At 37.7% G+C, this 27,681-nt stretch overlaps 1 protein-coding gene across 1 annotated transcript in view; it reads right to left on the reverse strand.

The window, feature by feature from the left end:
• Window positions 1-340: 340 nt before the first annotated feature.
• The window catches only part of KIF5B (kinesin family member 5B), a 48,193-nt gene continuing 20,852 nt past the window's right edge, over window positions 341-27,681 (reverse strand). The window contains exons 9-26 of the mRNA XM_015146761.3: window positions 27,475-27,579; window positions 27,034-27,179; window positions 26,216-26,364; window positions 25,366-25,559; window positions 23,641-23,709; window positions 21,996-22,202; window positions 19,671-19,814; window positions 15,172-15,360; window positions 14,467-14,584; window positions 13,550-13,611; window positions 13,346-13,455; window positions 11,528-11,629; window positions 10,214-10,274; window positions 10,027-10,098; window positions 9,754-9,858; window positions 8,850-9,066; window positions 7,258-7,408; window positions 341-2,855 (exon numbers count right to left, since the gene is read on the reverse strand). Coding sequence (XP_015002247.2) covers window positions 7,278-7,408; window positions 8,850-9,066; window positions 9,754-9,858; window positions 10,027-10,098; window positions 10,214-10,274; window positions 11,528-11,629; window positions 13,346-13,455; window positions 13,550-13,611; window positions 14,467-14,584; window positions 15,172-15,360; window positions 19,671-19,814; window positions 21,996-22,202; window positions 23,641-23,709; window positions 25,366-25,559; window positions 26,216-26,364; window positions 27,034-27,179; window positions 27,475-27,579 — 2,181 coding nt within the window. The 3' untranslated portion in view covers window positions 341-2,855; window positions 7,258-7,277. The remainder of the gene's footprint in view (window positions 2,856-7,257; window positions 7,409-8,849; window positions 9,067-9,753; window positions 9,859-10,026; window positions 10,099-10,213; window positions 10,275-11,527; window positions 11,630-13,345; window positions 13,456-13,549; window positions 13,612-14,466; window positions 14,585-15,171; window positions 15,361-19,670; window positions 19,815-21,995; window positions 22,203-23,640; window positions 23,710-25,365; window positions 25,560-26,215; window positions 26,365-27,033; window positions 27,180-27,474; window positions 27,580-27,681) is intronic.

Below are 27,681 nucleotides of genomic sequence, written 5' to 3' on the forward strand. Positions count from 1 at the left end.
CCCAGCTACTTGGAGACTGAGGCAGGAGTCCTTGAATCCAGGAGTCCCTGAATCCGCACTTGAATCCAGGCGGTGAGGGTTGCAGTGAGCTGAGATTACACCACTGCACTCCAGCCTGGGGGACAGAGCAAGACTCCATCTCAAAAAAAAAAAGTTTTATAGGTGAGACTGGTCATTCATTTCTAGCTCTACACATTTAATACCTGCTGTCTAAAAGACTGCAAGACATTAGGAAACAAAATATACATAAATATAATGATGTATCAGTCACTCTTCTGTCAAGACATGCCTGAACTCAGTCATGTAAAATCAATGTAACACTTAAGTTTTAAGAAAGTCATTACATTTCAAAAAATCTTCCTCTTTATTTAAACATAAAACGCATTTACAGCATGCAAGTTAACTTAAAATTAAACGGTGTCTTCCCAAACCAAGTATTTGTGAATGTATCTTCAAGCACTGAAAATAAACCAACATAATCCACAGGTAGACTCAGACTCTTCTGTCACCTCATGTTAAATGGAGTTAAGCACAAACTGAGAGTTAAGCACAGCAGTTAGTTTGCTTAAGTTAGGCAAATAATTTAATTAATCGCCAGGAATAAATATTATTCTCTTTATTTCATTGAGTTTCTCTTCTGAACCATCTGTCAATGCCATTCAGAGGAACGTTAATATATCCAGTCAAAAAGATACTGCAAATTGAAATGTGTCAATATCCTAGACAATCAGAAATTTTCATTAAGAGTAAGTGCTGTGTTTAATGACCTACCATAACAAAAAGCAGTTCACTGAAAACAAATTTATGAAATTCTTGGTACACTTTATGAAAGTCTGAAATTATAAATAGAAAAGAACCATCAAGATATTTTTAAAAACCTAACATTGTATATTCTGAACCACATGCTAATTAAAATTCATTGTTCACTACACAGCACCAATACCCATGATACATCTTACAAGAACGAAACTAACATATTCGGAAAAAAGAGAAAAAAATTCTGCTTCATTTATGAATATTGCCCAAGGAGGCAAGTTTTCAACTGAAAACAAAACATACAGGTCTATGTGAATGCAGCCAAATGTTTCTTCACTTAGAAAACGATCATAAAGAGGTGGCAGCACTCTTTTTGCTTGTTAACTGTATTACTTATATCTGGCTGCACCAACATTTCATTTCGATTTTTGGAGTGTTTCTTCTGATCAATCCTAAAAGCAACATAATCATTTTAGAGGTTGCAGACTACGACAGCAAAGATTTTTGACTATTAAAAAAATAAATAAATAAATTTATATTTTAAATCAAAATTATTATAAAAGTGGAAATTACAATAGTTAAGGAAATAGAAAAATAAGCCAATTATGATCTGAGTCTTCTGACTATGGCTCCAAATTTAATACAAATATCTGTGTATAAAACTTTTGCAAAAAGTTAATTCTGCCAGCCAGATCCTAACACAGAACTTTCCAAGTTTCTCTACTGACTAACCTTAAATCCCCATTCTCTGTGAATTTCTGCTAACACAGTTGTAGTCACCGCCCCCTACCATTGATGAAGCAAATAGTGAAATCTCTTTCCCTATTATTTTATAGTTTCCTAAAATAAGCTGTTGACTTAATCATCTGAGGAAAAAGTGGCAAAAATACGTATACACTTAGTACTAATTACAAAATTATGGGCTATGGCCAACAAAATAATTTATTTAATGATTATTAGTGACTTGCAAACAAATTACTATTTTTAGACTAAACAAGAAATAAATTAGTGTACAAATTAGTGTAGCAGGTTAAAAACACCTCAGGGATTTCAGACCAAAATTGACCTATATATATTTTTAATTCATCACATATGTGTCCTGTTTCTTCATTTTTCTCAATTTCCACAGGCTATAAATTTAGGTCAGCCAATAAAGTACTAACAGTATAAAATTATGTTTAATCCTATAATATCTTAATTCATTTTACTAATATTAAAGATGACAAATTATTACCTGTCCAATACTTATATTAGCTAGCAGGCTCACCAGAATAAAGCAGGGTATTTTCACTCCATCAAGACTTGTGGAATACAGAATCAGGAAAAAGAGAAATATAATTCCTTTTCCAAACTCTCTTAAACTAAGATCTGTTTTTGATACTTTAAAATATTTCTATTCAAAATAACTCGGCAACAGGCATTTCATGAGATAACAAGTAGCCTTGCTCAATCTCAAATGCCTAGTTAGGCATTTGTAAGGTTTCAGTGCTCAAACAGTAGTTTTCAGGAGCAAACTTCAGAAACAATCCAAGTAATTTTAACCCTAATAATATCATTTCAAGGGATTTTAAAATACAGTACTGACTGGATATATTTTATGGGCATGTAGTGTTGTAAGTGGTAAAATTTAAAGACATTTAACCTAAATGTTCCATTTTCTCTTTAAAAAAAAAAAAAAAAAGGAAGACTAAAACTTTAATAGGAAAAGAAAAGAAGCAGTAGCAACTAGGTAATTTAAAATAACTGAGATTTAAAAAATAGACAAGAAACAAATACAAAAAGTACAGTCCTATAAGGTACAGTTAGCTTGGCACAGAAAAGACTAAATTTAAGACATGATAGACAAACTGTGTAATAAATAGGGCCACAGTTGTAAACTGTCCTTTTTCCCTCCTAAGATGCCAAAATTGCACTCTAGTTGTGTTGGGAAGCAGCAGAGTTTACAAGAAGAGTAGGTAGGAAACAGCTGTACAGGCCAGGTATAATTTATACATTTTTTAAAAAGTTATAATTCTACAATCCCAAGGGAGTAGAGGTTATAGTCATTGAATGACTGCTTGATACCATGTCCTCTTCATACTTCGATTACTTTTTAATACCTAAAAATGGGAGAAAGCATAGAGAGTAAATATGTTTAGTTTTACAAAATTTGTGTTTGAGATAATCATGAAGAATAAAACAAGAAAATAAAATATGCCAATAGTTTATAAACATTTTAGCCAACAACTGTGGCTACTTTCCCCAAAATTACAAAGACAGCAATATTAAATGAGTTGGTTTCCTTTTATTTACTGCCTAAGTAGAACTGTTTAGAAGCAGTAATGTTTAAAGGGAGGTCAGCCCTCCCTTTGTTTGTTTGTTTGTTTTTTTTTTTTTTTTGAGACGGAGTCTCGCTCTGTCGCCCAGCCCAGGCTGGAGTGCAGTGGCGCGTTCTCGGCTCACTGCAAGCTCCGCCTCCCGGGTTCACGCCATTCTCCTGCCTCAGCCTCCCGAGTAGCTGGGACTACAGGCGCCCACAACCGCGCCCGGCTAATTTTTTTGTATTTTTAGTAGAGACGGGGTTTCACCGTGGTCTCGATCTCCTGACCTTGTGATCCGCCCGCCTCGGCCTCCCAAAGTGCTGGGATTACAGGCGTGAGCCACCGCGCCCGGCCCCTCCCTTTGTTTTTATTCTCCCCAATAAAGCTATGGGTAAGCTGATTTATGAATTATATTTGTTTAAAAAAGAAAAAGATGGCTAATCTTTTAACCAGCAGACAGTGGTCAGTGACATCCTTAAACCAAGCAACACTAACCAGCAACTACTAGTTATATATACAGAAGCTTTAAAAAAAAAAAAAGAGGGGGAGAGGTGTAGAGGAATAGGGATAAACAAGAGGTGTATACAGTAGGAAAAGTAACAGCAAAATAATTCTAGTAGTATTAAACATCTTTGTATTAAACTGCCTACTTACCTATGCATTTAGAAAAACTCAACCTATTTAAAGTACTATGCAAGGCAGAAGACCAGCCATGTAAAACTGGGAACTAAAAGTATCAGTATTATAAATGTCATCCTTTCCAAAAATAAACACAGTGACTTGAAATGTTTTTAACATTAAAAAAATTTCTCGCCAGGCACGGTGGCTCATGCCTGTAGTCCCAGCACTTTGGGAAGTCGAGGGGGGAGCAGATCACCTGAGGTCAGGAGTTCAAGACCAGCCTGGCCAATGTGGCAAAACCCCATCTCTAGTAAAAATACAAAAAACTTAGCCGGGCGTGGTAGTGGGCGCCTGTAATCCCAGCTACTCGGGAGGCTGAGGCAGGGAGAACTGCTTCAAAGCAGGAAGCAGAGGTCGCAGTGAGCTGAGATTCTGCCACTGCACTCCAGCCTGGGCGACAGAGCGAGACTCTGTCTCAAAACAAACAAACAAACAAACAAACCTCTGCAAATTATTTAACATTTAAATAATTTATCACTTAAGTGAATCACATACTCCCCAATCATGGTTTAAGATAGGCTACAAGAGTTTGAAAACTAAGAACCACTATCCTTGGACCAGCATCAAAACAAACCTGTAAATAATTGTATTTTTACACCATAACTTTCAAATCTTAAAAACCTAGTTTGGCTGAGTTAGCTATCTCCCTTATGTGCTAACCTGGTGTCACTATGCAGGGATCAGCTATACAAAAGTATGGTATACAGTTAACATATACCTATAATGTTAACATATAACAGTATACAGTTAACAAAAGTATGGTCTATCCTCTCTACAATGAGGTAAGTTTAAAGTTGACATATGAATTTTAATGTGAGGACAATATCCAAAAAGGATAAACTTTATATCTATGCTTTGAAATCCCCTTGCCCAGCTCCCACTTCCAGAAAGGTAGGAAAAGGCTTGCATCTACTGAATACTGTGTGATGGGTAACATCTTAACTCATGTAATTCTTTTTTTTTTTTTTCCTGAGACAGAATTTCGCTCTTGTTGCCCAGGCTGGAGTGCAATGCCACGATCTCGGACCACTGGAACCTCCACCTCCCGGGTTCAAGTGATTCTCCTGTCTCAGCCTCCCGAATAGCTGCAATTACAGGTATGCGCCACCATGCCCAGCTAATTTTGTCTTTTTAGCAGAGGCAGGGTTCCTCCATGTTGGTCAGGCTGGTCTTGAACTGCTGACCTCAGGTGACCCACCCACCTCAGCCTCCCAAAGTGCTGGGATTACAGGTGTGAGCCACTGCACCCCGCCAACTCATGTAATTCTTAAGAATGACTTCCATCTTACTAATAAAACGAGTTATTAGTCCAAAGGGGAAGAACACAGGAGCTATCTCTAATTATCAGGAAAACCAGCTATTGTATGTCTACTGATATTAAATACTTATTATCTATGACATAATCTTGTCAAAAATGTTTATGCTGAGTCTAATCAATGCTTTTGCATAGAAATAGAGGGGAGAGAGAACAAGGTGACTACACATAAAAACAATCAGACACAACATCCAGAAGGTATTATACCCTCAAGACAACTGGGTCTACTCTTCATTAAGTCAATATCACTAAACAGGGTGCTCATTCAAGATCAGAAGAGATTTAAGGGATAAAACCAAATGCAAACAGCAGTCCTGAATTGTACTCTGGTTTAGACAAACCAGTTGTACAGAATAGTAAAAAAAATTGGAAAAATCTGAATATGGAATGGCATTAAATAATATTAAAAATATAATCTTATTGGGTGTGATAATATTGTGGCTATGTAGAAAAATGTTGTTTTAGAGATTCATTAAATAGGCAATGAATCCATAATTTATTTTTATGCTGAAGTACTGTAAAACAAGTCAGAATGAGAAAGAAACTATTAAAAAGTTTATCTGCTCAAGTTCATAAAAGGAGTCAGGATTCCAACTTGGATGGAACTCCACAGTCCATGTTCTTTTCACTCTACTACTGTTTTAAATTCTACATTGTGTGAACAAAATGTTTAAAATTGTTAGAAATGTGAATCCTTCAGAATATTTCTTAATTCTCTACTCAAATTTAGAGCCAGTATTATGCCAAATGTCCAAGTATAAACAAGCAACATTAAAATAAAGTTGCTTTAGTATTTGTCAGAAACAGCTAATCATTTCGTAATTATCTAGTATATTTTATTTCCAAAGCATATATACACATCAGGGACTTTCTGAAGAGTTACAGAGTTCCTTCTATATGATGAATTATTAGACAACCGCTAACTAATTCAATCATGTTGTAGAAGAACGTGTTCCAAATATATTGCTAAGTTTAAAAAGCAGGCTATGAAATACAAAATTAGCCGGGCGTGGTGGCGCATGCCTGTAATCCCAGCTACTTGGGAGGCTGAGGCAGGAGAATCGCTTGAATCCGGAAGGCGGAGGTTGCGGTGAGCCAAGATCTCGCCATTGCACTTCAGCCTGGGCAACAAGAACGAGACTCTGTCTTGGAGCGGGTGGGGGGAATGCAGGCTACGAAGCAGCATATGTAGTAAAATAGGTGGAGTGTATTAGAATAGTTATCAACAATTTAAGCTTTTAAATTGAAAAACTAATACAGAAAGTTCCAAAAAGAGAAATATAGTACATTGTATAGTATCTCTAGATGTTTTTTCTAATTTGTGATTGTTTTATGCCCTATAAAGAACAGACATTACTTATACAATTATAAATAAAACTCAGAAATTTGTTAGTAAGCTGTGCTCATATGCAATTTGGTGCAGTCTTTTTAGAAACCAATGTGTTAGTATGTAGAGCAAGAGCCTTAAAAATGTTCACATTTCCTTGTAACTGCATTTCTGGGAACCTCCTGGAAATAATCTCTAACAGGTTAGGGAATACAAGATGTTTCAGGCCGGGCGCGGTGGCTCACGCCTGTAATCCCAGTGCTTTGAGAGGCCAAGGCAGGCGGATCACCTTAACTCAGGAGTTTGAGACCAGCCTGGCCAACATGGTAAAACCTCATCTCTACTAAAAATACAAAAATTAGCCGGGCATGGTGGCGGGAGCCTGTAATCCCAGCTATTCTGGAGGCTGAGGCAGGTGGATCGCTTGAACCCAGGAGCCAGAGGTTGCAGTGAGCTGAGATCACGCCATTGCACTCAAGGCTGGGTGACAAGAGTGAGACTCCATCTCAAAAAAAAAAAAGTTTCAAATTTCATATATGAAAATTTTAGTTTTTGAAAATTTCAATTATGGAAAAAATTATATAATTACATGTCCAGCAAAAAGGAATGTTTATAAATCATGGTACATCCATTAGACTGAATATCAAGAGCTATTACAAATGGTCCAATGCTAGATTTCAAAACAATTAAGACCACAAATTTGAATATACAGTATGATCTAAACTATACAAAAAGATCAAGCTAAATTACTTTTATAATTGCTTAAGTTAAAAAAAAAAATCATAACACCAATGTGAGAATTTTTTTAAAAATCAAAAAACCTATTTGACAACCAATTTTCCACAGACAGATATGAAAAGCCAGATATAAATACAAACCTGTGGGTAGGTATAAATGTTTACACTTGTTTGCCTCCTCCACCTCGCACTGCCACTGGCTGGCTGTTCTGAACAAATGCACCTCCTCCACGAATTGCACTTGGGTGAGTTGGAGAAGCTGCTGGATGTTGCCCGGGACGAATAGGTTTAGCTAATATGAAAAACAAAGACGGACTTTAGAATAAAGCTTAAGATGTGACTGCAATGACTGTTAAGGTTTCTTCTATTCACAACAAATTCCCAAATGTTTTGTTTTTCTTCGCCTTTTTGTTTCTCCATCACATTTTCTTTTCTGTAGCATCCTTTTCTCTAGGACCTATATAATTCTTAGCCTTTAAAAAAAATCTTTCTGGCCAGGCATAATGGCTCATGCCTGCATAATCCCAGCATGTTGAGAGGCTGAGGTGGGTGGATCACTTGGGTCTAGGAGTTGAAGATCAGACTAGGCAATAAGGCAAAATCCTGTCTCTACAGAAAATAAAAAAATTAGCTGGGTGTGGTGGCATGCACCTGTAGTCCCGGCTCCTTGGAAGGCTGAGGTAGAAGGATCGCATGAGCCTGGGAGGTTGGGGCTGCAGTGAGCCGTAATTGCACTATTGCAGAACAGCATGGGTGACAAGCAAGACCATGTCATTAAAAAAAAAAAAAAAAAAAAAAAAAGGCTGGGCACAGTGGCTCACGCCTGTAATCCCAACATTCTGGGAGGCCGAGGCAGGTGGATCATGTGAGGTCAGGAGTTCGAGACCAGCCTGACCAACAAGGAAAAACCCTGTCTCTACTAAAAATAAAAAATTAGCTGGGCATGGTGGCTTGCACCTGCAATTCCAGCTACTAGGGAGGCTGAGGCAGGAGAATCACTTAAACCCGGGAGGCAGAGGTTGCAGTGAGCCAGGATCACGCCATTGCACTCCAGCCTGAGCAACAAGAGTGAAACTCTGTCTCAAAAAACAAACTAAAAAAAAAAACAACAAAAAAACACTTCCTGCACCATTTTTTTTTCTTTTTTTTTTGAGACGGAGTCTCGCTCGTCACCCAGGCCAGAGTGCAATGGTGCCATCTTGGCAACCTCCACTTCCTGGGTTCCAGCGATTCTCCTGCCTCAGCCTCCCAAGTTGCTGGGTTACAGGTGTTCACCACCATGCCTGGCTAATTTTTTTGTATTTAGTAGAGACAGGGTTTCATGATGTTAGTCAGGCTGGTCTCGAACTTCTGACCTCAGGTGACCCACCTGCCTTGGCCTCCCAAAGTGTTGGGATTACAGGCGTGAGCCACCACGCTTGGCCACTAATGATCATTCTTAAACATTAAATCATTGCTGATGGCTTATTTTCTTGCAATTCTCTTGGCTTTAATAATACTGCTCTATATAGTTTCTCCATTCCATGACCATTCTTGCTTGCTTCTCTAGTTCTCATTTATCTTCTTGTTCTGCTAATGTGGTTATTCCTCTCTCCCAACAGTGCCACTCTTTGCTAAGTTAGAAAATAAAGACAGATGCACCATGACAACACATAAAATTCGGATTATGTTTTCAGCTAAACGCAAACATTCAAATTGAGCAAGGTTTAAAGGTTTTAATGTGTTCTACTAACCAATCTGTGCAGAATGCCCTCTTCTGGCCATATTCTTTGACCTGACTGCTTCCTTTATGCGATCTACTTCTTGCTGATAACGTTTGCGATCACGAGATGCATTTTCTTTAGCTTCTTTCAGGGCTGATTCCAAAGCTTTCACTCTCTCAGCTGTAGCTCGAAGTCGCTTTTCCAACTTAGGAAGTTCGCAGCGGAGATCTGCATTATCACGTACCAACTAAACGTACACAAACAAAACAAGGATTCCAGATTTAACAGGATGATTTGAAAAAGTACGAGCATTTCATAATTGCTCTTTAGAAAAGAAGTAAAACTGCATTTTATATTGTTTCCCATTTATCTAATTTAGGCAGAAACACACAGGGAATACATCCATCTCTACAAATCATACACACATCTATTTATTGACAAAGGTATAGCTTCTTTTAACTTTTTAGGGGAAGAATTGTTCTCTCCCTCTACTGAGCAAAGACAATACAAGATAGCGCTATGTTTCTTCAGTAAGACAACTGATCTGGTGAAATGAAAACTGCTTCATTATATTTGACACACTGGGGTATTAGATATAAAAAGACCACTCTCCCCAAAAGACTTTGCAGTATTTTAACTGCAGTCTTGTGTAGTAGAGATTTCAAAATTACCATGAATAAATTATGAAAATCCAGTCTTAAAATCCTAAAGAGAAAATGAGAATACATGTTTTTACTGCCTCTTTTGGTAATAAGGTTGTTAAAAATACTAACTCCTCTAAAAGTTACTTGTGGTTTCTTTATATAATTTCTGATAAAATGGCTCAGCATATAAACATTCCTGAGGACTCTGAAAGATTGAAATACTCACTTGCCAATCCTCGATTTTTTATTTTTACTATCTTGCAGCTACCAGAAAATATACTCTTTAGTACCTGTTTGTGCACTTTAGTGAGCTGTTCAAGATTATTTTCAAGAAAGGAGATTTTTTGCTTCTGAGCAGCGCTGCCTCCGGTGTCATCAGAATCAATCTCGGCACTCTGAGAAAAGAGGTCAATAAGATTATGAAAATTTAAAAAATAAAAAAAATCTAAGCTTAACTATACAAAAATTGACATGACTGTAAAGTTATTTCACTTTGAATACAAAGAATTACCTAGAAGCAAGCACCATTTATGCAAACACCCACCTCAGCATAGTTACTTTACCTTTTTAACTCTGGTAGCCAGGTCCTGGACAAAGAGTTTGCGTAGGTTGTGTAAAGTCTGAAGTTCTTTTGCCTTGGATTAAGAACAGTGATATTTTTGGAGTTCAGACTTTAAATTTAGAATAATCATGGTAGAAAAAAACACACAAAATATTCCCAAATCCTATTTATTTTCATGTTTTTCTTACCACTGTCTCTTCCAAACCCTTCAAGTCTTGTCTTGCTTGTTCTCGTCTATCTTGCATAACCCTAACAGTAGAAGAACAAACATGTATTTTCAAATTTTATTCTGTAAAACTGTACTTAGCATGAGAGTTGAATAAAATATTTTGTATCTGAAAGGCTAAATTCTTAAATAAATACAAGATGCCTATTTTAAACAATTTATCCATGCTGTCTTTTTTTTTTTTTTTTTTTGGACACAGGGTTTCTGTCCCAAACACTGCTCACTGCAACCTCAACCTCCTGGGCTCAAGTGATCCTCCTCACCTGTCTCCCAAGTAGCTGGGACCATAGACATGTACAGCCAGGCCTGTCTAAAAATTTTTTGTAGAGACAGGGTCTCACTATATTGCCCAGGCTGATTCTCAAACACTGGGCTCAACTGATTCTCCTGCCTTGGCCTCCCAAAGTGCTGAGATTATGGGTGTGAGCCACTGCACCTGGGCGATTTCAAAAAATTTTCACATGCCTTCTAAAACAAGTTTATTGTTATACATTCCATATATAGCAATGGAAGAGATGAAATAAAATGTGGCAGAATTCAAAGAACAAGGAATGGTTCTAATTTATATTTTAAAATATGCCACATATATTATACTGCTATTTATCCAAAATGATACTGACTGATTATAGATTATAAACTATCAAGTATTCTAAACAAAATCACAGCTGCAAGTTAGCAGAATCTTCATAAAATCCACTCTGAACTGGTCCTGATGTTCCAACTATCCTAATAATATCACAGTTCATTTGCAAATTGTCTCACAAACTCAAGGTATGTGAAAAATTATAATCATGAATTTTCTACCTAAGATTCTAGAAAACTGAGTTTTGAGAAAATAAGAAAAGATAAACTATGAAAACCTCTGTTCAAAATGGCAAGGCTAAAAACCACAATGCTCTTTTATGCAAAAGAAAATTTAACAAAAAGTCAGTTTTTGTGATAGATCTTAAAATCTTCTAAATTACTTAATATATTGTTTTAGGTTCATTTTTATGCTGGATCCTGAAGTAATATGGAGATAAAGAAACAGCAAGCAGATTGATAAACAGAAATCTAAATCTTAACCACAATGAAATATAAGACCTTGCTTTCACTAAAATACAAGTATATATTACAAGTATTTAGATATAAATCAAACCAACTCAGTGGATTTAAGAAAAAATCCTTTAGCCCATACAAAGTAAAATATGTATCCACTGGCTATATCCAAGGGTAATGCCTATAATTCTCTAATTTAGCTTTTATTTTTAAACTTTAATTAAAAACAATTACTCACGTAAGTTCGTGTAGTTTTCTGCTCTTTTCCTGATCTGTGGCTTTCAACTTCTCATGTTCTACTCTTAGACGTTCCTGCTCTAACATCATTTTCTGGTTTTGGCTGACAAAAGAAAAAAAAAATTAACACAGTATCAATATCATAGTTTTCTCAATGTCATCATTAAAATTTCCAAACTTTTAAATTCTATAATCTCATCAAGGACTTTTCTGCTATCCTATCCCCCATGGAGGAAAACAGGGAAGGGACCTGGCTACTTGCAGGCATACAAAATTTTTTGTATTTTGGTTTGAAATCATGGTTTTGTTCTCCTCTGTCTTTCATCTTCCTGAATCCTTATGCCTACTTCCATCAGGTACTCATAGTAAGACCTATGCCCCAAACCTAATTATCATTTTGTTGTGTTACTCTCTTCTGGTCCCTACTCAAATTGTTGCAGACTCTGACTTCCACAAACTCTATGTATGTGCACATGGTTATGGAGGCAGGGAAACTGTCTTCTAGATAAACTAAGATGACAACTTAAAAAAAACAAAACAAAACAAAAAACCTTTGAAAATCCATAGAATTTCCAGAAAAGTTTTTCCCAGTTAAGAATTTTGAGTCAGGGTCTCACTCTGTCACCCAGGCTGGAGTACAATCATAGCTTGCTTCAGCCTCAAAACTCCAACACTCCTCAAGTAATTCTTGTGCCACAGCCTCCTGGGTCACTGGGACTACAGGCATGTACCACCATGCTCAGCTAATTTAAAACATTGTTTTGTGTAGAGGCGGAGTCTCACTAACATGTTGCCCAGGCTGGTCTTGATGAACTCCTGGCCTCTAGTGATCCTCCTGTCCCGGCCTCCCAAAGCACTGGGGTCACAGGCCATCAGCCACTGCACGCAGCCAAGAATTTTTTTAAAAAAGGAAATCAGGCCAGGCGCGGTGGCTCAAGCCTGTAATCCCAGCACTTTGGGAGGCCGAGACGGGCGGATCACGAGGTCAGGAGATCGAGACCATCCTGGCTAACATGGTGAAACCCCGTCTCTACTAAAAAATACAAAAAACTAGCCGGGCGAGGTGGTGGGCACCTGTAGTCCCAGCTACTCAGGAGGCTGAGGCAGGAGAATGGCGTAAACCCGTGAGGCAGAGCTTGCAGTAAGCTGAGATCCAGCCACTGCACTCCAGCCTGGGTGACACAGCGAGACTCCGTCTCAAAAAAAAAAAAAAGGAAATTAAATAAAGGATTTGGAGGAGACTGTGGTATCTATTTGCAATAATGGACTTAGGTTGGGGATTTTTTTTCTTCCTTTTTACTGAATAATTTAGAACAAAAGATCTAAAAAAAAAAAAGTTTCAAAAATTTCACCTGGAATTTAGAAGTTTTACTCATAAATGAGAAAATTCTTTATTTTCCAAGATAAAAATGTAATTTTGATGAAAACTGCAGGTTTCTAATAAGAATATACTGTGTCCGCCGGGCGCGGTGGCTCAAGCCTGTAATCCCAGCACTTGGGGAGGCCGAGACGGGCGGATCACGAGGTCAGGAGATCGAGACCATCCTGGCTAACACGGTGAAACCCCGTCTCTACTAAAAAATACAAAAAACTAGCCGGGCGAGGTGGCAGGCACTTGTAGTCCCAGCTACTCGGGAGGCTGAGGCAGGAGAATGGCGTAAACCCGGGAGGCGGAGCTTGCAGTGAGCTGAGGTCCGGCCACTGCACTCCAGCCTAGGTGACAGAGCAAGACTCCGTCTCAAAAAAAAAAAAAAAAGAATATACTGTGTCCATCAGTAACTGCTTCTTTCCTCCTGTCTAACTAGAGAAGTATACTTACTCTTGAAGATCAGTAATAAGTTTTTCTTTTGCTTCTACTTCATCTCTCAAACTACTGATCTGTTTTTGATGAGTTTCTCTGTGGCTTTGGATCTGCTGTTCAACAGCTTGCTAAAATTTTGAGGGGGAAAAGGATGTTAAAGTCAGACTAATCAAAATTAATACTGATGAATTAAAGTCATTAGATACGTGACATCAAACTTGCCTTAACTTCATTTGCAGTCTGAACCTTATTTAAGTGCTCCTTTTCCATTTCATGGACTTTCTCTGTTTGAATAGAGAGAAAATAGAAGAGTGAAATAAGCCTTTAAGGTTCCTCATATAAACCAAGGAGCAAATGGATTTTACAATAAGCATTTTCCTTAGCAATATTCGACTTCAAATTACCCAAATGTCACCTGCTCTCCCAGTTCAATGACATGTAGACTAGTATACAAGTCATATCCATTGTGTTGGTATTATGTATTCCTTTGTTTATTCATTTTTTTTTTTGCCTAATCCAGAACAGTTAAGGGAATGGTAAAGAAATGAGGTAACTCCTAAGTCCCCTATGTTAAGACACAGACACAGACACACACACACGCCCCTCCCCCTTCATAACTGTGGGAAATCCCCAGATTGGCTATTTCCATATTCAAACAAAATCTTAAAAAACAAAACAAAAAAAAATTTCGCCAGGCACAGTGGCTCATGCCTGTAATCCCAGCACTTTGGGAGGCCGAGGCGGGTGGATCACGAGGTCAGGAGATCGAGATCATGCTGGCTAACACGGTGAAGCCCCGTCTCTACTAAAAATACAAAAAATTAGCTGGGCATGGTGGCATGTGTCTGTGGTCCCAGCTACTAGGGAGGCTGTGGCAGGAGAATCGCTTGAACCCAGGAGGTGGAGGCTACAGTGAGTCCAGATAGCGCCACTGCACTCCAGCCTGGGTGACACAGCAAAGACTCCGTCTCAAAACAGCAAAAAAAAATTATGTTTCAAAGCAACATTAATATGTATGATTTGTTTAGCATTCCAAGTCAGTCATATCCCTACTATTCTGTCAGTGTGAATATTAAGTTTACTACAATTATACTAAAATAAGAACATAGATGTAACTCATAAACAGTTGGGAGCTATACCTTGTGCTCGAAGCTGGACTAGTTCTTCACTGAGGGAATCGACAGATTCCTCCAGCTGTCTTTTCTTTTGTTCCACATTTTGAAGGTATTCAGTCAATGACTTAATTTTGGCTTCATGCTTTTGGAAAAAATATACTGGTATGAAGTGGAAAACATATCTCATGCATACACTTTAAAGAATATTTGACAGTAAACATTTTATTATCTATATATGATAAACTTGGGAATATTTAAACCTAAAATGTTCAGGAGCCAATTTTGAAATGTTAAAAGAATTTAATCAATTAATTAAATGGTCATCATAACTTGCAAACTAAGGCACTGAAGACTCAAATATGAAATACTAATTTTAAAGATACCGCCATCTAACGTTATCATCTTCCCTGTTTGTGAAATTCCGATTGTGGTGAATGGCCCCATTCATTCAGTTGCCAGGAAACTGGTTCCCTGCAGTTTTGCCCACCCTGGAATTCTGGAGTCTTTAACAAGTTACTACCAGTCACATCTTTCTGGTAAATTTCTATACATAACCCACATTTATACTAGGCAAATATAACTCAGTTAAATCATTCAAATTTACTACAGCTAGACTAGGAAAAAAACAACTAAATTTCACCTACAGACACACATTTTTCTGAAAACTTGTACAATAAATACAATTTCTATGTGGCTGTTTCAAAAAATAAATTTTGTTCTGTAACTTACTTGAGAGATACGAAGCTGACATGCTGCTAACTCCTTTTCATTTTCTTCCATTTTTTTGTTGCTCTCAGTTTGTGTGCTTTCTAACTGCTTGCAACGTTTCACCATGGTTTTTACTTCTGACTTCATTTTGCTAATGTAGAGTCTTGCAACAGTGAACTCTTCATCTATCATGCCAGTTCCCTCGGGCTGCTGTGAGGAAAAAGTAAAATAAAAAATTAAAGCCAGGCCGGGCGCGGTGGCTCAAGCCTGTAATCCCAGCACTTTGGGAGGCCGAGACGGTCAGGAGTTCGAGACCATCCTGGCTAACACGGTGAAACCCCGTCTCTACTAAAAAATACAAAAAACTAGCCGGGCGAGGTGGCGGGCGCCTGTAGTCCTGGCTACTTGGGAGGCTGAGGCAGGAGAATGGCGTAAAAACCCGGGAGGCAGAGCTTGCAGTGAGCTGAGATCCGGCCACTGCACTCCAGCCTGGGCGACACAGCGAGACTCCGTCTCAAAAAAAAAAAAAAAAAAAAATTAAAGCCAAAAAAATGTTCAATGTGTGTTTTCCCAATTAGGCTGTAAAATCTTTTTATAAAATATATTTTAGTATTACTCAATATTCATACAAAGTCTGGATCTTATTTTTTTCTTTTATTACTGTTTTCAATGAAAGGTAAATAAACACAGCTTACTTTTTGCTTTCCTTATTTTTTTTTTAAACTGAAAATAATGTTAATACATGCCAACAAGAAAAATAAATAAATGTAAACCTAAGGAAAATACAAAAATATAACCAAACTAATAAATTCTGCCTCTTTCAATTTTTTTATTTCCTCTTCACAGGACCTCTTCAGGAAATTCACTGTTAATCATGTACATGTTCAGCTTAAAATTTAACAAGAGGATATTTAGGTGGTGGGGAAAGGATGACCTTTAAGCTCAACCAAAAGGAACTGTGGTCACTGTATATTCCTTAACTTTCAGAAAGAAATAAAACTGTCTTTGCAGATGATATGATTGATAAAGTTTACATGTACAGTCAAAGACCCTGAATAGCTAACACAATACTAAGGAAGAACAAAGTCACAGGACTTGACACTATGCAACTTACTGTAAAGCTATAATAATCACAACAGTAGAGTGCTGGCAAAAGAACAGATAAATAGGTTAACAGAACAGAATGAAGAGCCCAGGAATAAAACCACAAAATACAGTCAACTGATCTCTGACAAAGGTGCAAAGGCAATTTGATGGAGAGGATAGTCTCTTCAACTGGACATCCAGATGTAAAACAATGAATCCTGGGTACAGACCTTACCCTTTCAGAAAAATTAACTACAAATGGATCACAGACCTAAATGTAAATGCAAAACTAAAAGAAAACTTTAACATAAGAGAAAATCTAGGTGATACTGGGTTTGGCGATAAGTTTTTAAATACAATACCAAAAACACAATCTATTAATGAAAAACTTGGTAAGTTGTACCTCATCAAAATTAAACATTTTTAGTCTGCAAAAGATGACAATTAATAGAGTAAAAAAAGCCACAAACTGCGAAATAATGCAAAGCACTATCTGATAAAAGACTTATATCCAAAACATATGAAGAACTCTTAAAACTCAACAATAGAAGGCCAGGTAAGGTGGCTCACGCCTGTAATCCCAGTACTTTGGGAGGCTGAGGCGGGCGGATCACCTAAGGTCAGGAGTTCAAGACCAGCCTGGTCAATATGGTGAAACCCCGTTGCTACTAAAAATACAAAAACTTAGCCAGGCGTGGGAGTGGGAGCCTGTAGTCCCAGCTACTCGGGAGGCTGAGGCAGGAGAATCGCTTGAACCCAGGAAAAGGAGGTTGCAGTGCCACTGCACTCCAACCTAGGCGACAGAGCAAGACTCCATCTCAAAACAAACAAAAACAAAACAAAACAAAACTCGGCAATAGGGCCAGACACAATGGCTCATGCCTGTAGTTTCAGCACTTTGGGAGGCTGAGGCGGGCAGATCACCTGCAGTCAGGAGTTCGAAACCAGGCTGGCCAATATGGTGAAATCCCATCTCTACTAAAAATACAAAAATTAGCCAGGTGTGGTGGTGCATGCCTGTAGTCCCAGCTATTTAGGAGGCTGAGGCAGAAGAATCACTTGAACCCAGGAGGCGGAGGTTGTGGTGAGCCGAAATCGCGCCACTATACTCCAGCCTGGACGACAGAGCGAGACTCCATCTCAAAAAAAAAAAAAAGTAGCACTCTAACAGACATATATGACGAGAGGAAAAGAATTACTTGTTAATGACAAAAATACTGAGGATCCTTTTTTTTTTTTTTTAAATCAGAATAGCTATTTGCAAAGATGACTTATTTCCAAAATGCTATGGTATAGTGGGAAATAAAAAAAAAATCTATGGCCGTGCATGGTGGCTCACGTCTGTAATCCCAGCACTTTGGCAGGCCGAGGCGGGTGGATCATGAGATCAGGAAATCAAGACCATCCTGGCTAACATGGTGAAACCCCGTCTCTACTAAAAATACAAAGAATTAGTGAGGCGTGGTGGCACATGCCTGTAATCCTAGCTACTCGGGAGGCTGAGGCAGGAAAACTGCTTGAACCTGGGAGGTGGAGGATGCAATGAGCCAAGCACCACTGCACTCCAGCTTGGGCGACAAAGCAAAATTCCGTCTCAAAAAAAAAAAAAAAAAAAAAATCTAGTGGTCAGGGAACCTGGATTTCATCCATCTGCCACTAAACGTAAGCCATTTCCACTCTCTCTCGACACTTTTTGACTTAAATCATAATTATTTGAACATAAAATGTAAGATTTTTCTGAAAAGTTGCAAACCTACAAAGCAAATTTTGAACGTCATCTCTCTGGTGTTCTGCGATATAAAATAAATGTACTTTTCCATCGTAGAGATTTCTCTCCATCTCACATCATTACTCTACATCTCACATTACTTCACCATAAACAGGACAGGGCAGAAATGTTTAGACTGATGGTGAAAAGAAAGCAAGTCAAGTGGCCCGAAAGTGAGTACACTGAATAACATATGAAGAGTCATGAGAATCCTTGCCTCCATCAACAAACAGCAACTTTTATTTTGATTTTAGTTTATTCTTTTTCTATTTTTTAAAATACTTTTTCTTCATTTTTAAACTGAAGAATCAGTTAACAGCAAACAGCAACATCAAACAATACAACAGACGGAAATGTGTACTCCATATTGTCAAAACTTTTATTTCAGTTCCAACTCTGGTTAACAGACTGAGCTTTTTAGAAGGCTCTCAGTATAAACCCAAGTGTATGTTCTCTTTGTTATTGTAATTAGGCTTTAATCAAAAAGGTAAAGTCTAAACAGCTACTGCAACATACAAATCTTTCATGTTATATGCATGGTTTTTCAGTTAAGAGTCTTAGTTTGATTCTTTGGTCTTAGTTTTTACCAAGTCACATGCCTGATGCTAACAACCAATATTAGTATTCTTAAAAAGATTAGGACAAAGAGATATAAAGAAAATACGGCAATATTTTGAAAACTGAAAACTCTGGAGCTCATTACATTATTCTCTCTACTATTATATGTTTGCAATTTTTCACACTAAAATAAAAAAGAATTAAGAAAGCGGTGCTCATCTTTTACTTTTCTTTAAATATTTAAAGCAACCACAAGCCCATTCATTATAAATGTATTCCCTGAGCTAATTTTTTTTTTTTTTTTTTGAGATAGGGTCTCACTCTGTTGCTCAGGCTGGAGTGCCATGGCACAAACATGGTTCACAGCATCCTTAACCTTCTGCTTCAGTCTCTTAAATACCTTGGACTACAGGTACGTATCACCATGCCCACATGCTCGGCTAATTTTTAAGTTTTTTGTAGGGACAGGGTCTCGCCATGTTGCCCAGGCTGGTCTCGAACTCCTGGGCTCAAGTTATCCTCCTGCCTTGGCCTCCCAAAGTGCTGGGATTACAGGCTTGAGCCGCTATGTCTGGTCCCTGAACTTATCTTAATTGTTGTTCCAATCATTTCACTTACGGAAATTTACTAACGTAATTTCTAAGTGCTAAATCTTTTTTTTTTTTTTTTTTCTGGAGACAGCATCTTGTTCTGTTGCACACGCTGGAGTGCAGTCGTGTGATTGCAGCTCACTGCAGCCTTGACCTCCCAGGCTCAAGCAATCCTCCCACTCCAATAGCTGGGACTATAGGGACACACCACCATGCCAGGCTCATTTTTGTATTTTTTGTAGAGACAGGGTTTTGCCACATTGCCCAGGTTGGGGAAAATGTTATAGTAAAGAATCAAACATGAGATCCAATAAATGCCACCTACTGAATTTATCTATTTGGGCGCCCTTATTCTCTTGCTCCCTCCTGATCTATTTAACATGCAGTTAATAGCACCTACTACACATGACTGATTGTGAGGATGAGATCATGAATACGAAAAGAACTTCATATTAGTAGTAAACAAAAGTACAAGTGTATACAGAAAATTGTCCTTAATATTTAGTTATTATATTTACCTTTACATCATTATTTCCCACAGCAATTCCTATTTCTGCAAGGTCTTTTAGTAAAGATGCCATCATCTCAGCTGCTCGTTTTTTCTGGTGGTTGGTCATTTCCTTAAGTTTCTGAAGCTCAGCATCTATACTCGCTAAAGTTGCCTAAGAGAACCCAAAACAAAAGTATAGTTAAATCTACGTGAAAACTCAAATCAAATACTCATAGATGTTTCATGTTTTACACATGGTTTTACAAAACCATGCCTTTTCTGCTTTCATTTTCTTGAACCATCTACCAAGTTTTGGGCTCCCAGCTCAAACTTAAAAAATATTTTAGACCTAATAGGCTATGGTAAAAGTAGCCACATTGTTCTCCATTAAGAGCAGGCAGTTTGTGTTGTTATTTCACTAAATTCCTGAGATTGAATAATATTTTCTGTCTAAAAAAATGGGAAGCCTCAAATTTAACTAGATTTGATTATCATCTATTACTATATTATGTCTTATCTTTAGAAAGTGAGTCAGCAAATTAATGTTACAATGACACTGTTTTCTAGATGGTTAGTATGCTTTCTTCATCTACTTTCTATATACTTATTCACTGGAAAGAATCCATGTGACAATACTATGATACAAGCAATTATCCAGGAGATCATGATAAAGTAATATTATCTGTTTAATGACTATAATTATAAATCTCAAATCATAGCTTGCTTACCAGCTACAAAATCACCAAATTTTGAAAAGTCCAACCCAGTTTGGCCCACTTCAAAATAACTCATATCGCAGATTAGATACAAGGTGAGCATCCCCAATCCGAAGTGCTCCAAAATCTGGGACTTTTTGAGTGCTTACATGATGCTCAAAGAAAATGCTCACTGAAGCATTTGGACTTACCAATTAGAAATGCTCAACTGGTAAGTATAATGCACACATTCCAAAATCTGAAAAGTGTGGGGCTTATTTTTAATGCCTGTACTGTACTGTATTTTTAATGCCATTTATTGACTTTTCATCAATATCTTTTAGGAAAGATGCCATCATTCCAATTGCTTAATTCTTATGGTAGTTGATCATTTCCTTAACTTTCTGAGTATCAGTAGAGTGTGTATCCACCCAGGTTAATCTACAATATGATACCAATTATCTTGCAAGTCGTATAATATAGCATGCTTCTACCATAATTGTTTAAATTACCGTTTTCTCTAACAACTAAACAGCAACACTGTCTAAGCACATAAATAGATGCTAAACACTAGGCATTTCTAACTCCTATTATCAATGTAATGCTGATAGATTTCAGCTCCACAAGTGAAACATATATATAGCTGTCTTAAGACCACAATCAGTGGCCAAGGACCACCTTTCAGAGTTGTAAGAAACTCCTGTTATTCTTTCATACAACAATTAGCTTTGTTAATAATGCAACTCAGTAAGAGTTAGTTATAATGGTGTCTTGGATCTCTACAGTACTCAATGTTAACTTCAAGCTAAATGTAACTTTGTAGATTAAAAAGAGAAAAGGAACTCATAGGGGCGCAGGAAACCTTTTAAAAGTGTTATTTTGTACTGTTGACTGCTTTCTTCTAGACAAGTTAATGTGAGTGGGGAAATAAAGGGTGGACACGGGTCCTGAGTGCAACTCTAGATGCTGATTTCTAAACAAGAAGCTAGCATTAACCACAACAAAATCACAAAATAGCTCCTTCATGATGTTGAAACAATCACAGATATTATTTCTGCCATCACTGTTGGAGGTTGGCAATGTCTCTCCTGTATCAATTTTTAGCAAGGAAAAATCTCCATCTATTGGGGAACCACAACTACACTGTGCTAAGAAGGCACTGCTCCAGGTAGTGGAAATATAACAGTAAATAAAACATAAATCGTATTAAGTTACATATCCTCACATCTATTCCAAATAATTCACATAGTTGATTAAATAGCATTTTAATTTGTATTGCATATTTAATTTATTGTTTGAACAATCATCTAGTAGCTTTACTTGGCAACTAGGAGCTTTAAATTATTTTTCCTTTAACATTAGTAATAACATTAGGTTCCACATGCTATATACTAAATTAAAAAAATTAAACATTAGGAGTAGCAAACATCCTTTAAAATAGCATTTAAATTAGATATTAACAGACCTTAGGAACTAAGATAACTGTCTTCCTCCACCTCTAAGGCTTCATATACAGAAAGAATAGAAGTTGAAACCCGAGTCCTTGAAAATTGATGTTATCGATATTTGACTTACATAGAAATAAGTTACTTAAGTAGTTTTTAGGTTAAGAATACTTGTACTAAAGCATTAAAAAAGAAAATAAAGCTATATCCTACCGATTTCTGATTCAGTTCATCACTAAGCAATTCATATTCCTTAGTTTTGTCTTCAACTTCCTGAGACTTCTGATCATAATTGACAGCAAGTTCTTCTAGGGCCTGTAAAACTTCTTTCACTTCTTCTTTAGAGGCATCATTTTCCGCTTGAAGGCGATTCAGCTCAGCTTGCATATTATCTTGATCCCTTCTGGTAGATGCCAAAAGCTACAGGACAGAAAATAATTTATTTTCCCCAAAAGTATGCAGGTTTTAAAAAACACCCATGAAGCTTCACCATTTGCCAAGAACAAACGGAGTGAAATATGGATGGTATTCAGTGTGGCAACATTTATTCATTAAACAGGTTTACTAAATGTCAACTATGTGCAAGCACTGTGCTGGATGCTGCAAGGCAGAAAGAAAATCAAAGACTGTATGTTTAAGGAACACAGTAGAAGAGAAGATAGGTACATGAATAAGTGCAATACAAGATAGAAGGTAAGAACCGTAAGAGAGGGACGGGACAGATAAAGTGCTTAGTAATACAGGAAAGGGTATTCATGGAGAAGCTGGCTATGAGAGATCGACTGCAGTCACACGCAAATTAATGTAATAAAGGAAAACAGCATTCTACAAGAGTTGCTTAAAAATTTAGATTTGGGCCAGGCGGGGTGGCTCCCGCCTATAATCCCAGCACGTTGGGAGGCCGAGGTGGGCAGATCACGAGGTCAGGAGTTTGAGACCAGCCTGGCCAACATGGTGAAACCCTGTCTCTACTAAAAATACAAAAATATTAGCCAGGCGTGCTGGCGGGCACCTGTAATCCCAGCTACTCGGGAGGCTGAGGCAGGAGAATCACTTGAACCCGGGAGGCGGAGGTTGCAGCGAGCCGAGATCACGCCACTGCACTCCAGCCTGGGGGACAAGAGTGAGACTTCATATCAAAAACAAAAACAAAAACAAAAACAAAACCTGGTATCAGCACAAAATCTGAACTGCAAGGACACCAAGAGACTGATTAGGAGAACACCACAATCATCCACATTAGTGGTTCTCCTGTAGGGATACCTGGAAATCTGTGGGAGTGTTAATAATAGGGTAGAATGCTAATGGCATTTAGGAGTAGGGACCAGGAATGCTTAATGTCCTATAATGCAAAGGACAGAAAAACATAAATTATCCAATGCAAAATGTCGATAGTGCCCCTTTGAGGAATAATGCACTTATAGTTGAAATACAAAATGCTATAGTTGAAAGATGATCTGACCAGGATTAAGTTCACCGACGGAGAGTATCTCCTTCTTACTGAAGCAGTCTTTGTCTTCACCCTACACACCACTCCCACAAAAAAATTTTAAAGGACTGCTTTTCAATTATCCCCCTGCTCTGCTAGGTGAGAAGGTAAAATGAGAATCCAAAGTAGGTGACAAGAAGAGAAAAGTCAAGAACCAGGATGAAAAAAACGATGGCAGAAATGAACAACAGATTTTATGTGGGTAGATACGACGAATGAGTAAAAACTCATTTTATCCATGTGACATTCTTATTCCCACTAAGAGAGTCATACCCAAAATTATACAACTACTAAAGACAAAGTCAATGGGATTCAGAAACCAAAACTATAAAGCTTTTCTGGAAGCAATATAAAAGGTACTCAACTCACCTCTTCCTGATCCAACATTTGCGTCTTCAGTTTCTCTACCAGTTGACTCTGCTGGTTAATTTCTTCATCCTAGAATTTGAAGTATCCAGTTAACCAAGTAGTTAACAACCTGGTTCTAGTTGTTTCCCAATACAGGTTATAAGATTACTACTCCCCCACAAATATTCAAAACCATTTCTCCAAATTCAACATTGCTTATTTTAATGTCTTTTAAGAAAATGGCAAAACAAAAGGAATTTCTTTCAATTATCAATACTTATAATGGTCATGTACTTCGAATCTGCCATCTCTGCTTAAAACACATTAAAAATATCAGCTTAAAAAAATATTTTCAGCCGGGCGTGGTGGCTCACGCCTGTAATCCCAGCACTTTGGGAGGCTGAGGCAGATGGATCACCTGAGGTCAGAAGTTCAAGACCAGCCTGGTGAACACAGTGAAACCCTGTCTCTGCTAAATACACAAAAATTAGCTGGGCGTGGTGGCGGGCACCTGTAATCCCAGCTACTCGGGAGACTGAGGCAGGAGAATGGCATGAACCCGGGAGGCGGAGCTTGCAGTGAGCTGAGATTGTACCACTGCACTCCAGCCTGGGCAACAGCGTGAGACTCTGTCTCAAAAAAAAAAAAAAAAAAATTTCTTCTAATTTTTTTTTTTTTTTTTGAGTCTTTCTCTGTCGCCCAGGCTGGAGTGCAATGGCCGGATCTCAGCTCACTGCAAGCTCGGCCTCCCGGGTTCACGCCATTCTCCTGCCTCAGCCTCCCAAGTAGCTGGGACTACAGGTGCCCGCCACCATGCCCCGCTAGTTTTTTGTACTTTTTTAGTAGAGACGGGGTTTCACCGTGTTAGCCAGGATGGTCTCGATCTCTTGACCTCGTGATCCGCCCATCTCGGCCTCCCAAAGTGCTGGGATTACAGGCTTCAGCCACCGCACCCAGCCTAATTTCTTTACTGCTCTTCTTCTTGCCTTCCATTCTTATGTTCTTAATTTGCTATTATTCATACTATTGACTTTACTTCCATATGCAAAGCAGGAAGATAGTATTTCCACTCTATTGTGTTTCCCTTAATCTCCTACATCATCTTTTATTGGAATCTTCAGAGCCCTGATTCTAACAGTTGGTATCACTAAGGCTCCCAATGACCCAATGCCAAGTTTTCATTAGAACAGGGGTCCCCCAGTCCCCAGGCCACAGAGCAGTACTGGAAGCCTGTTAGGACCCGGGACGCACAGCAGGAGGTGTGCAGCAAGCATTGCCACTTAAGCTCCGCCTTCTGACAGAACAGCGGCATTAGAATATCATTAAGAGTGTGAACTCTATTACGAACTGTGCATGCAAGAGATCTAGGTTACAGGTTCCTTATGAGAATCTAATGCCTGATAATCCAAGGTGGAAGTTTCATCCCAAAACCATCTCCCCCACCCTGGTCCATGGAAAAATTGTCTTCCCTGAAACCAGTCCCTGGTGCCAATAAGGCTGGGGACTGCTGCCTTATAAAATTCTTTCAGCTTAAAAAGAGGGGAAAAAAAGATACACCCTCATACAGTTTCCACATAGAAATTATGACTTATTTTGTTAATAATTTTTACAAGATTAACAGAAATCAAGGAATATGTATAAAGATCCTAAGTGCCCACAGCACTAAAATATGAAAAATTAGAAAATAAAAACACTCATGTCAATAGTATCCTAATATAAAACAGACCTAAATCGGGAAATACCTACCTTGTCATCAAGCTGTTTGTATAATTTGGCAATTTCTTCTTCACACTTTCTTCTTTCAGCATCAGTAAAATTTCCCATAACTCCAATTGTGGTTGCTGGTTTATCATTGGTAATAGCAATATCTTTATCTACTGTGAAAGCTTCCAAATTGGCTTTCTCTTTGTCAAACTGTTCATCAATAGGCACCGTCTCCCCTAAAATATGATAAAGTGGTTAATAAGAAACAACATGTCTAAAACTAATTTCAATTTCATTCCTTCAAAAAAATTTTTTTTTTTTTGGAGACGGAGTCTCAATCTGTCACCCTGGCTGGAGTACAGTGGTGCAATCTAGGCTCACTGCAACCTCTGCCTCCAGGGTTCAACCAATTCTATTGCCTCAGACTTCTCATTAGCTGGGATTACAGCTGCCCAGCACCATGCCAGGCTAATTTTGGTCTTTTCAGTTGAGATGGGGTTTCACCATGTTGGCCAGGCTGGTCTCTAACTCCTGACCTCAGGTGACCTGCCCACCTCGGCTTCCCAAAGTGCTGGGATTACAGGCATAAGCCACTGCACTCAGCGTCGTTCTTTTAAACTTTTTATTCTCTGATTGTGTTATTTTCAAATAATCTGTCTTCAAGTTCAGATGCTTTCTTCTGGTCAATTAATTCTACTACTGATGGTCTCTACTGCATTTTGCTCATTTTATTTTTCAGCTCCAGGATTTCTATTAGATTTTAAATAATTATTTCGATGTCTATTAAATTTCTTGATCTAGTCACTTACTGATTTTGCTGAACTATTTCTACGTTTCTATGCTCTAAATCTGTATTTAACAAACTTAAGATGACAAATTCTTAAGTTATTACCATTACGCCATCTGTTGAGTTCATTTTCAAGCCACTGAATGGTGTTCCGCAGGATCTTATTTTTTTCTTTTTCTTTTTCATACTTCTTTTTCCACTGTTCTGCAGTTAATTCCACATTGACACAAACTGTGTTCTTAATTGTTTTGGCCCTAAGAGATGTAATTGGAGGAAAAAAGGGATGAGACTGAAATTATTTTTAATTTTATCTATATGGAATATATGTATATATGGCTAAGAAATTTATTCTTCTCCAATAATCTCTTAGACTAAATACTAAAAGACACAACCTATGAGGTTATTTACAACCCAACTAAATTTGAGTCTGCTCCAAAATCCGTCAATAGCTTAAAAAAAAAAATCACTAAAAATAAAAGACAAAGACCTATATTTTTCCAATTTGTTTGCAAGGCTGAATTAAGAAATTACTGTTGAAAGTCAAAGACGGAATCATCATTACTGATTTTCCTAATCAACTCATATAGATGTTAACCTGTCATGCATGTCTACAGGCCTAACACAGGATTATGTTTGCCAGGCTTTTACAACATTATTTGAGTCAAATGCTTATTTTCTTTAATACCAAATTACAGCTTGTCACATAAATTTGACTAAAATTACATCTGACTTTAATGTGTACTAAAACTTAAACCAAGCAGTATCAAAAACAGGCCCATCTTGTATTATCTGTCATCAATTCAAATTGAGTGTGTCTAGCACAAAACAATATGTACAGGTTGGAATAACAGCTCACATTTTCCTACATTTTATAAACAAAAGGTCTATCTACATTTAGGTTTTGTACTTTCTTAACAACAAACCTTTGGCCAAATAAGAGTGTAGATTTTGTTTCAGATTCATTGTATGATGATGGAGAGCAGCAAATTACAATAGTGGTTCTACAGTTGCCACCTAATGAATCTTGAAGGATTCTTGTCATTTTACTATCTCGATATGGAACATATGTCTGCATACAAAAAGAAAGAAAGAAAACAAGACCAGTGGGTTTCTGTACAATAAAATGTTATAAAAATATGCTACTTTAAATAAATTAAAAGGTTATTTCAGTTAACTATTTGATATTAAAATGTGAACTAGGATATACATACAATATTATAAACTCCCAAAAGACAACTTACACATACTGATTGAAACACAGTGAATCTCTCTCTCTCCCTCTCTAACACCCATGCACACATATACACCTATATTTAAATAATGCCCCGTAAGGTAACAGGGAGATAGAAGACATGTATACTCACACTACCCTCAGCCAAAGCAGAAATGACATTTCCAAGAGCAGAAAGTGACTTGTTGATGTTTTTAGCTTCATCCAGCACAGCACCTTCAGCTCCAGTTTTACTAACCTATACATAAGATTTCAAAAGAACGGAACAAAATTACAAAAATTTTCTTTAAATTTTCTAAAATTTTCAGAGGTCATCAACAACCAGTAAAAAAGAAAAAAG

The sequence above is a fragment of the Macaca mulatta genome, chromosome 9 (genome assembly GCF_049350105.2).
Source record: "Macaca mulatta isolate MMU2019108-1 chromosome 9, T2T-MMU8v2.0, whole genome shotgun sequence".
Lineage (NCBI taxonomy): Eukaryota > Metazoa > Chordata > Mammalia > Primates > Cercopithecidae > Macaca > Macaca mulatta.